The 12206-nt window shown below is 42.6% G+C and overlaps 1 protein-coding gene across 3 annotated transcripts in view; it reads left to right on the forward strand.

The window, feature by feature from the left end:
• Positions 1 to 12206, forward strand: part of LOC127586245 (limbin-like) — a 128950-nt gene that overhangs the window by 5553 nt on the left and 111191 nt on the right. For all 3 annotated transcript variants that reach the window (XM_052044051.1, XM_052044059.1, XM_052044068.1), the window contains exons 3-4: positions 1459 to 1613; positions 3641 to 3706. In XM_052044051.1, coding sequence (XP_051900011.1) covers positions 1459 to 1613; positions 3641 to 3706 — 221 coding nt within the window. The remainder of the gene's footprint in view (positions 1 to 1458; positions 1614 to 3640; positions 3707 to 12206) is intronic.

Below are 12206 nucleotides of genomic sequence, written 5' to 3' on the forward strand. Positions count from 1 at the left end.
GAGATCAGATGATAGAATGGAACAAGGCAAGGGGAGGGGGTGGGTAGAGAGCAGCAGGTCAAAAATGAGCAGCAAGAAAGCCAAGTCCTATTGGAGAGAATCCAGGGGTGATCAAACGTACTGAGCTAGTTCTTGTCAGCCTGGTGTCCACAGCCCAGGATAGCCACCCACTCCATTCCCCCCCCCAGCAGAGGGTCCAGATGCAGAGGGTTAGTCTCTCTGGCTCTTTGCATCCCAGTGTCCAGGAAGTTCCAGCAGCACGAAGAGGAGATCCTGCCCTCAAATGCCCCAACACCCAATAACAGCTCACTATAAGAGATGTGGAAGACTTTAAGTAGTTTTCAGATGTCTCTGACATTCAGAAACATTGAAAACTAATGAAATTGAATAAAAATAAATAAATGTTTTTGAAATATAAGTTGAACTACTACGCTTATAAATAGTTAAAAAATTAAACCAATGAGAAATAATCAATAAAAGTAACTTATGTTCTTCTTTGTTTTCTCATCCAAAGCCCAATAATCCCACTTGAAATTAATGGGGTTTCTGATTTTGTGGCAGGCTAGACTGGTCACATGATCTGAGAGGCAATTTCTCCACCAAAATGCCGGGGATCGCACTGATACCGGGTGCTGCTGTTGAACTCCATGGCATATTCAACCTTCTGTTTGGAATCACCAGCAACAGCCTTTAGCTATTGATTGAGAGTTCTCCCCATCTGCAAGCAGATAACTGCTTCATAGTTCCTAGGTTCTGCCTAGATTCATTTTTAAACAGCACAACTGCAAGTGCTGTTTGGCTTCCTTGAGAGGTCCCTACAAATTTCTGCCTGTGCTTCTGGCAACACATCTGTAGTAGGGCAGGCACGGTAGTGTAGCGGTTAGCGTAACGCTTTACAGCACCAGCGACCTGAGTTCAATTCCAGCCGCTGTCTGTAAGGAGTTTGTACGTTCTCCCCGTGTCTCTGTGGGTTTCCTCCGGGTGCTCCGGTTTCCTCCCATATTCCAAAGAGGTACGGGTTAGGAGCCGTGAGCATGCTATGTTGGTGCTGGAAGTGTGACGACACTTGCTGGCTGCCCCCAGAACACTCTACGCAAAAGATGCATTTCACTGTGTTTCAATGTACGTGTGACTAATAAAGAAATCTTATCTTTAGTTGGGGAAGTGCTTTGTTTTCACAGGTTTGAGAAACCTGTTTGGAAATTATCAATGTTAAATACTGTTTCTTACCCAATCTGCTTGCAGTTGTTGGCCTTACGTGACATATTTGAACACAGCATATAGATTGTCACTTTACCACTGTACCAGAAGCATTATTTGGAATGCAACTTCTGGCATATCAATCTGATGGTATTTTGGCACTTTAAATTACTCATTAATCAATCTGCAGTCTAAATCTGCTGCTGGAGCAACGTTTCGCTGCACTTTGCATCAACTGATATATTTGTTCCATTGCAGAGTTAGGGATTTTATCACAGGAGCACCACAACCATCCTCTGTCTTCAGCAGCCTCAGGCAGCATGTGGAGCCAATCAGTGTTCTTCTCACTTCTGACATGGAGCAAGCCAGTTGAGTCCCCAAGGAAAAGGGAATTACCTCAGTCCCTATTGAAGGTCAGTGCAGCAAAGTTATATCAATGGATCGAATATTCACCAATGTTCAGGGAATTGATGAGGCAGGGCCCTTCATGTTGCTATGACTGGTTCCCTCACCAGGGCGCCTGACTTGCATTCTGCTTCACTTATTGCAGCAAAGGTGTGAGGCTGGTTGGGAGGGAGGATTGTACATGGACTCCACGATCACTTAGTGCAGGGTTTGTGCTGACGTAGGGAGTGTAGCAGCCAATCTGTAGATGTAACCCCCCCACAAGCAATAACATAGAACATAGAACACTACAGCACAGTACAGGATCTTCGGCCCACAATGTTGTGCCAACATTTTATCCTGCTCATTTTATCCTTCCCTTCCACATAGCCCCCTATTTTTCTGTCATTCATGTGTCTATCTAAAAGTCGATAACGTGATAATGTCCAGATAATCTGTTTTGTGGTGCAGTAATTGTTAAGAGCAAGTATTATCAGTTGCAGTATCCCACCTTTGTGATTCTATTAAAAATGGTTAATAGAACTTGACATTCAGCTGAATTATAATGTTGAAAGAACTGATTCAGGTCAAGAAGCATCAATAGAAAGTGAAAGAGAGAGAGTGTTTCGGGTCAAATACTCTTCATGAGAACTGGGAAGTGAGAAAACAAGTTAGTTAAATTGTATTTTAATCAGGGTATTGCAGATTTATAAAATGTAAATACTTTTTCTGTAGAATTTCCAAATGTTACAGAATAAATCACTAATTTATTGTAACATTTCATCGAGAAACAGCCCAAAGAATTCCTTCACCATTAAAAGGTGATTTAACAAGTGGCTTTATAAATGTAATTTGCTGTATACTATTTAATAGAGTGCATTAGATGTCAGTATTCAATCGGTTTATGCCCCTTGCTGATTACCTGTCTGGATTATAAAATTAAAATTCTATTCTAAGATGTCTTTGACATATTTCAGAGATAGCAGGTAATGTGCTGGAGCAACCTTTGGTTTCGTAATAAATTCTGAAGAAGTGAAGTCTGTTGGAATGTTGGTTACCAGTAATTTGACATGAAGGACAATATGACATAGGATTAAATTGCTGTGTAACATAAGAAGAATAAAACTGCTTAAGAATTGAGAATATCTTTGTTTCATTTTCTTGCAGTTTTTTTTCCAGTTATGACAAATTCACTGGGTTCTAAGATCTTATCACATTATTTAGAGAATGTGGCTTGAACTACAGGAAATGAGTCCTGATGTGTTGATCTGTGCTGCCTGTGATAGACAGGGAATGTGGCCAAGTTAGTAATCTGTGATTCTGTGACTTGTGCCGCTTGTGTTTACTGTTGCAATTGGGAGCACCAGATTGCAGAATCAACCAGCATATTAGAACAGACTGAGCCCCACGAACAGACTTGCAGATGACAGAGTGCATTGTTTGAAAATTGGTATTTAGAGATTTGCTATATTGTATAGGCAACCCCCATGTTACAGTTGTTTGAGTAATGGAAACTTGCCCTCACAGAATTCAAAAATTGCTCCCCAACAATTTGAAATATGTAATAAAATTAGCTCTCACAGAATTAACGTGAAAAAGGTAAATAAATAAACTCAATCATTTTTCTACTCGCTTTTCTTGAGGTGTGCATGATGACACGGGTTCACGTTATGGAAAATTGCTATACAGATTGTTTTCTAGAAATGCTTGTTTTCTAGAAATGCACCCCCCCAATCCCTCTCCTCCCAAACCCCATTCCCCACAATCCCCATAACACAGGGGTCACCTGTAAAAGCAAGTTACCGCAGACACCGAAGATCTGAAATAAAAAAAACAGGAAATGCCCAAAATACTCAGCAGGTCAGGGAGCATCTGTGGAGAGAGAAACAGGGTCAGTGTTTCTCTTTAATATTTCAGGTTGATGTCTTTTGTTAACTCTGTTTTTCCCTCCACAGATGCTGGATGACATGCTGAGTATTTCCAGCATTTTCTCATTTTTATCTCAGAGAATTTATTTTACTACCATATATGATGTTACAACTTATATTTTCAACAGAACGAAAACACGGGGAGGAGTCCAGGATCTTCGGCTTTCAACCTGACTTTTCAGAAATGTGCAGAGGTAAGCTGTTTCTTCAAGTGTGATTCCTTCTGGTGCTCATGGAGGTAACAGCATTTATATTTGCTGGATCCTGTCTCTAATGGTTGAACTTTTTATGAATTAATTAATTTAGATGAGGAAAATACTGAAATTCCAGGTGAAGTAATGTCGTTGTGGAAGGTTATCTATTGCCTGAGGTCATTGGCCAATTGTGCTTGGCCCCAGCTGTTCCAAACTGTATGTGACCAGAGCACTTTTCCACTCGGGGGCAGGTCCCTGCACAGTGCAGTACAGTGCCTCTCCCAACTCAAGCAACCAGCTCTGCCAATGGCTTTGACAGCTGGTGAAACCCTGTCCCCAGTCTCACCAGCTTCCAAAACTGAGGTTGAAGTTTAAGAATGCCAAAGATATTCAAAAGCACCCAGGAACTTTTTAAATAAAAATTAAAGAAAGAAAAATGTAAAATTACATTCTTTTCTAAAAATTAAAACAGTAAGAAGCACTCTCACATACTTAAAAACAATGCAAATACAATTAAAGGAACTGAATTAAATCAAATGAAAATGTCCACTTCTGTTCTCCAGAGCTGTTCCTTTGCATTAATTTTGGTGCACTCTGTGAGTGGTGAAATCTGCAGAAGTTAGCTCTCCTGTCAGATTCCATGGGAGTCTACTGGAGCAGAGCTGCTGTCATAAGCCCATGCCAGTGCTAGTCTCTGGGACACCCATCAAGTGGAACAGGCAAATCCTGGCAGAACCACTAATGCTTTGTTGGAAGATCTCCCATAAAGGGAGGTGAGGGTGCAGTCATCTCAGGAAATGTAAATAAGTCAGGGATCAAAATGTTGGTGAACTGCCAGATGCTAGAATGGAAGATTGGAAATCTGGAAAAGAAACAAAACCTGTGGAAACATGCAACAGGCTCTCCATTGCCCAAGCTGAACATTCTGTTCTGCTAAAGATTTACCACCGGAATTGTTCAATATCTCTTTTGTCCTCACATGCTGAGACAGTTGTTGGGGTGCTCCATTACATTTGGTAGGAAAGGGAAATTTATGACCAGTTCCCATTTGCTGATAGTGATTCATTGACTCCTTCTGCTTCACAAGTGTGTATGTTCGGACAGGCAGCGAAACCGTTCATGGTGAAATAGCTCAGCAGTCTTCACTGCCTAAGGTCACATTGCCCTGGAATCTGGAGAGAACTCTGCAATATTTTAAAATCTGTTCATGCATTTGAAATGTCATATTTGCAACATTTGCAGTTATGTACAGAAAGTAGGCAACTTAAGAGTCAGGTGGGGAATTTGTGCCTCCAACTAAGGTTTTATCAGACTGCTTTTGTACTACATGCATGTGAGAAATATTGGATTCGACAGCAAAGGAAATGCATGGTTGATGAACTCATTTGACAGATTTGATGAGTAAAACAAGTTACCTCTGAACACTGTATAGAGGAATTGTGCTTTAAGGTCACTCAAAGAGAAAAGCAAACAGGATGGAGAATATTTAATGGTTATGCTGCTAGTATTGGAATGCAAAACTGCAGCTGAAAGTGCAAAAGGTGCTTTGCTTGTTTAATGTATGAACAATTGTTGGCTTCTACTGCCCTCTAGTGTGCTTTCTGTCCATATGCAAGTATATTGGAATTGTGACAAATTATTCCCAAGCAATTTGAGTTGCACCCAAAACATGTGTAGAGCTGGTAGAATGATAGGTCTGTATGCTGGCTGAGGTCTGAGTCAAATATCACTCATTCAAATAATATAGCAAGTGCATGGTTTGTCCCTGCCACTCCATTATGTTGGTGTGTGTGGGAGTGAGAGTTAACCAGCATTTGCGCAGATATTGAATAGAAGACAGAGTTGGAATAAATGGGTCTTTTCAAGGCTGGAAGGAGTGCCCTGAGGATTAGTTCTTGACTCTCAATTATTTACCATTTATATTAATAAACTGGAGAAGGAGGTAGAGTGTAAGGTATCCAAGTTTACTGATGACACGAAAAGAGGTGGGAGGGCACGTTGCATTGAAGATATTTAGGACTCTGCCATTGGACATAGAGGGGCTGAGTGAGTGGGTGAGTGGGCACGGTAGTGTTGCAGTTAGCGTAACGCTATCACAGCGCCAGCGACCTGGGTTCAATTCTGGCTGCTGTCTGTAAGGAGTTTGTACGTTCTCCCCGTGTCTGTGTGGGTTTCCTCCAGGTGCCCTGGTTTCCTCCCACATTCCAAAGACGTACGGGTTAGGAAGTTGTGGGCATGCTATGTTAGCGCTGGAAGCGTGGCGACACTTGCGGGCTGCCCCCAGAACACTACGCAAAAGATGTATTTCACTGTGTGTTTTGATGTACATGTGATTAATAAAGAAATCTTATCTTGTCAAATGAACTCAATGTGAGAAAGTGTGAGGTTATACACTTCACTAGGAGGAATCTAAAGGCAGATTATTATATAAATGGAGAAAGATTGCAGATGAGAAAAGTACAGAGGAACCTAGTTGTTCTTGTCCATGAATCACAAAAGGTTAGCAGGCAGGTGCAGCAAGTGGTTAGGAAGGAAAATGGCATCTTGGCCTTTATTGCAGGAGGGCTGGAGTTCAGAAACAGGGAAGTATTGTTACAATTTTAGGGGGTACTGGTGAAACCACACCTGGAGTATTACGCACAGTTTTGGTTTCCTTAATTAAAAAAGGATATACTAGTACTGGAAGAAATACCACACTAGGCTAATTCCTGGGACGAGAGGGTTGTCCTATCTCTAGCAGCAAAAGAAATTAGATCTTTATTGTTTGGAATTTAGAAAAATAAGGGGTGATATTCCTGAAACATAACATCTTTAGAGGACATAGCAGGGTAGATGTTGAGAAGTTTCCACTAGTGGGAGAATCTCAAACAAGGGGACAGAGTTACAAGATTAAGGGGTGATCATTTAAAACCGAGGTCATAGAACAATACAGCATGGATACAGACTATTTGGCCCAACGAGTCCATGTCGACCACGGTGCCCACCCAGCTAGTCCCAATTTCTTGCATTCGGCCCATATCCCTCTAAGCCCTGCCCTTCCATGTACCTATCCAAGTGCTTCTTAAATGATACTGTTGTACCTGCCTCAACCACTTCCTCTGGCAGCTCATTCCATATACTCACCACCTTCTGCGTGGAAAATGTTGCCCCTCAGGTCCCTTTTAAATCTTTCCCCTCTCACCCTAAATCTATGGCCCCTAGTTTTGGACTCCCCTACCCTGGGGGAAAGACTGTTACCATCCACCTTATCTATGCCTCTCATAATTTTAAACATTTCTGTAAGGTCGCCCCTCATTCTCCTACGCTACAAGGAATAAAGACCTAGCCTGGCCAACCTCTCCCTATAACTCAGGCCCTCTGGTCCTGGCAAAATCCTCATAAATCTTTTCTGCATTCTTTCCAGTTTAACAATGTCTTTCCTATAACAGGGTGACCAAAACTGTACACAGGACTCCAAGTGTGGCCTCACCAATGACTTATTCAATTGCAGCATAGTGTCCCAACTCCTACACTCTTTACTCTGACTGATGAAGGCCAGTGTGCTAAATGCCTTTTTCACCACCCTGTTTACCTGTGACACTGCTTTCGACAAACTACGCACTTGTACTCCTAGCTCTCTCTGTTCCATTACACTCCCTAGTGCCCTACCATTCACAGTGTAAGTCCTACGCTAGTTTGACTTTCCAAAATGCATCACCCTCACACTTAACTGTATTGAAATCCATTTGCCAGTCCTCGGCCCACTTCCCCAAGTGATCAACATCTCCCTGTAATCTACAATAACCTGCTTCATTATCAACAACACCTAATTTCCCAAATGACGTAAGGTGTGTAGGAACTTCCTCTCACGGAGCGGTGAACCTCTGACATTCTCTAACCCAGAGGATTGTGGAGGCTAGATCATGGGGTTTTCTAAAGAGGAAAGTAGATACATTTTTGAAATATCAGGAATTTGAAAGCTATGGGGAACTGGCAGAGAAGAGGAGATGTGGCCTGGAGTAGATCAGGCATGATCATATTGAATGGCAGGGCAGGCTTGAGGGGCCGAGTGACCTCCTCCTACCCCTGTTTTCCCATGTACTTTTGATATTACTGAGAATTGTTGGGTGGTGGGGGATGTAGGTGTGCAGTGGAGAGAGCGATCTATCCATGTTGGAATGTTAACCCAAAGGCAATGGGCAAAGATTTCTCTTGTGGGCCTTGGAGGTGGATTTTGCTCTATGGAGTTTTGCTCACATGAGAAACAGAAGCACAACACCACGCTCCCCACCATCTTGAACCTTCCCCACCATCTTGAACCTTCCCCCCTCCCGCCCACCCCCATTGGACCCAACAGCCATTCAATAAAAAAGGGTAAAATAAGACATTATGAACGCACTCACCCTGTTTTCCCTATGAACCTTAAGGATATGCATATGTCCCACCACAAAGGTAATAAATCTGAATTCCAGTGTACTGTCTGGTGGTAAGTATGAAGGATTGTGAGCTGCCATAGTCTCAGATAGTTTCAAAGATAAAATGAACAATCTTTCACAATGTTTCATATTTTGGCTCGCTCTTTGACCATACTCAGATATATTGCCATCTTCAAAGCATGGAATCTGTCATTTTTCAATTATGAAATCCAAATATATTTTCTTAATCTTTACATGGTTGCTTATCATAGACAAGATTGTTTGAGCAGGATATTGTGGGGATTAAGTTTGAAGTGTTAAGAAAGGATTGAGTTTGCAGTGTTAATGACCTCTCTTAATAAATTTAGTTTTAGTGAACTGTAACAATAGCAGTAGAAAACTTAGGGATTAGTTTCTATGTGCGAATGGAAGCTTTGATACTGTGCTGTAACTTAGAGTGAACGGTCTACTGGCTTTAAAATACCATATGAAATGTAAACATTAGAGTAGAAAAAAGACTTGGACTATTGATAGCTTTAAGAAAAGCATTATTATGGCAGAGCAAGATGATTTATTATTAGTTTAATTCAAATATAACTTTTAGAAGTGACAAGTTTTCATTTCCAAGTGGCAGCTGTGTTCTGGCAGCCTCTGTGTACTCAGAACCAGCCGTTGCGAAATATATCAGAGGATCCCAGGCAACCCAGGAGCACCCCACACTCTAGAGTTAGCATTCTCCAGATTTCTTAGCACTGAATGCAAGAGCACAAGGAAATAGGAGCAGGAGTAGACCACTCGGGCCATCAAGTCTGGCCAGTCAAGGTGATCATGGCTGATCTATGCTGGTCTCAACTCTTCTTCTGTGCCAGATCTCTAAAGTACTTCATTTCTATAAAGTACTTAACTGCTGTAAGTGCTTTGTGTTGTCTTGAGCTTATGAAGGGTGTTTACGTGCCACCAAAGTAAATTGTTATATTGACCGGTCACAATTCAGTGCGGCGGTATACGTAGGAATTTTAATGCCATAACTTTTGGAGGAGCTGATACCAAACACATTGAAGTGATCCAGTGAAGGATGGAGATTGGAGTGAGTCCAAGAGAGGGGGGTCCCATGCCCCTGCTTGCCCCTTCCCTAACTAGACTAGGCCTGTGGTTATTAGTAAAGCTGCAACATGAAACAACACACCTGCAAATGACAAGAAGGATGGGCCTGTCAAACCAGACCATCCTCCTCTTAAATTACATTGCCCAATGATCAAAGAGTGCAGTTGGAGTGCACGGAAAAAAGGTTACTCCCTTAGCGCAGAGAAAGAAATTGTGTATTAATGAGTCCTGATGCAGGGTTTTGACCCGAAACACCGTCAATTCCTTCCCCTCCTACAGATGCTGCTCGACCAGCTGAGTTCCTCTAGCAGATTGTTTGTTGCTTGTGTTTTACTGTATTGACTTCCAAATGTCTTCACTAAATGCTATGGTAAAACTCTGATAGTCAGCTATCCAATTGTTCAGAAATCCCAATGGCTTGGCATCTGGCTCCCCGGGTGCTGATTCCTATGTTCCTTTTAACACATCAGGGCCGCAGTTCCCTCAGTTCCTTTAACTCACCAGTGCCTCAGTTCCTGTGCTACCTTGAGACTCACCAGGGCCTCAGTTCCTGCACTCTCTTGAGACTCACTGTGTCCTTGCATCCTGTGCTCCCTTGAAACTTACTGAGGTCTCCCTTCCCATGCTGCCTTTAAACTTACCAGGACCCTGTTCTCATGCTTCTTTGGTTCTGTTTCCCAAGCTCCCTTGCAACTGGTGGGATTCTGTATTGCAGGCTCCCTTTAAGCCTGTGGAATCACTGGAAAGTGTATATTACCACTACATAGAATGTAAAAGAAAAAGTGAATTAAAAGTGTATCAGAATATTAATTGGAATAACATCCGATAGTCTGGAAAATCTACCAGTTTAGCACTACCTAAGTGTGCGGGATTAATGGAGTTTCATTGAATTTTACATGTTAACACTATTAAAATGCAGGACGATGTGGCAGCTGGTTTGTACATTGTAGGATCCAACAAACTGCAGTGAGTTACAATGCCCAAATACTCTGTGTTGCTGATGTAGGCTGAGGGTGAAGCATTAACAAGGAAGAACACCCCAGCTCTTCTTTCAGGTCAGACAGGGTTTTGCATAAGAAATTAGTCATCTTATACATAACTAATCTGAGTTTTTGTTTGTGGAAAAATATGAACCAAATCTGTGTAATTGGTTTTCCATTTCATCTGAGAGGTAATGGTCTAATATTTTAAAATAATTGTATTTTGTTTCATGCTGCATATTTGGGAAGAAAATTTTGTAAGATTTTTGAATATCCAGAACTGAAGGGGTCCAGTGGGTGAGCTGAGATCTGTAATTGGTGACTTCAACATGATGGTTAAGTTGCGCTGCATAATCTGATCAATAGATGGTGCAATATACCACCAAATGAGGGACACATTATACAGTAGGAATTTAACCACTGTGTGACTTACAAGAAGAAGAATTGTTGGTCCTTAATAAATAGCGCTTAGGTTATTTGTTTTGTAACTGTGCACCTTCAGAACTAAAGGAACTAAATTATTCTAATTTATTTTTCTGTCTGTTCCCTTCGACATTCTTATACAGTTCCACTTAGATTGTTAAATATTCATTGATGGTTGTAAAACTGTCCAGTGATGTTTAAGCATCCAGAATGACAGGCACCAGGTGCACACACAGGTCTGATGGAAGGGGGCCATGTGTTTTGATAGTAAAGGAAAGGTATCCAGGGATCTGCACCTGAAGCAGGCATTGGGCCATTGCATTGAGGATGGGATTTCTGTCCACCTCCACCACCAAAACTGGCTGCTCTGTACAGTTTCCCAAACGGGTCACTGGTGGTCCCACCAATGCAGTGGAAGAGAAAGTCAGAACATTTGTTTAAACAGAGACCAATTCCTTTACGTCGGTGGGATGTCAAGGTGTTAGTAGTATTGGCCTTGAAATTCTTCTGTGCACTGCGCAAATTAATTTAACCTAAAGACCATTCAAATTTCTTGTGTGGAACAGTGTTAGTAAATTTGGTGCATGGGGAGGCTGCTGGATATGCAAGGTGACATCAAATGGCCCTCAGTGTGCAATGTGATGCCACGCAAAGAATTCATTTGGCCGTCCAAGGCCTGAGAAGGGCACAGGCTAGTCAACAGACTCGGGATTTAGTAAGAGAGATGTAGCAGCTTCTATGTTAGTCAAGTGGGACCAATCTCATGCAGTCAGTGGTTATGGGTGGTGAGAAACGATCTTTGGCAATTAAGTCCTCTGTAATATTTTTCAATGCTTACTTCCAACCCTTGTATTCCCACCAATTGTAGAGTCATTCAGACTTATCGAATTAGGGCTCTGCCTCCCCAACCCAATCACTGTCCTGGCTCACCATCACTACATCACCCTCCTCGCTCTCTCCACCTTCACCATCCCCTCCCTCCACCTCGCTCCACTTTGTCTGCCACCATCTGTCATCCACCTGCCTTTGTCTCCTAACTCCACAATCCCCCCCCTTCCCTACCTGACTCAATCTTCACAAATTACCTCTGGCCCCTGTCTCACCACTCCCCCTCTCCTCTTCATACTGGCCATCTCCCCTCTTCACTCTCAGTCCTCACGCAGGGTTTTGACCCAAAGCATTGTCAATTCCTTTTACCCCCACAGATGCTTCTCAACCCGCTGGGTTTCTCCAGCAGATTGTTTGTTGCACTATCACATCTTGACCTGATTGTGACCTCTCCCCCAATTCTCTGCCATCGGACACCATTCAAATCCCACCCTAACCTCTGCTCACATCCTATAACACTCCCTACCCCTCACCTCCAGGTCTCGAACGCCATCAGCCCCATCCTCCAGTAACCCCAGAGTGCCAATCTCCACCTGTTCCCATCTGACCTTCCTTTTCCACTGCACCGCAGGTCTTCTCCCACATTCCCACCCCCACCGCCACCTCCCATTTGAACGTGGCTTTGAGGCAGGGAATAATTCTGAGACCATGGTACCGAATGGTTGTGTGGCTGACTGTGCAGCTTAACTATAAGGAAGATTGAGGTTCAAC

This window comes from Pristis pectinata, chromosome 2 (genome assembly GCF_009764475.1).
Source record: "Pristis pectinata isolate sPriPec2 chromosome 2, sPriPec2.1.pri, whole genome shotgun sequence".
Lineage (NCBI taxonomy): Eukaryota > Metazoa > Chordata > Chondrichthyes > Rhinopristiformes > Pristidae > Pristis > Pristis pectinata.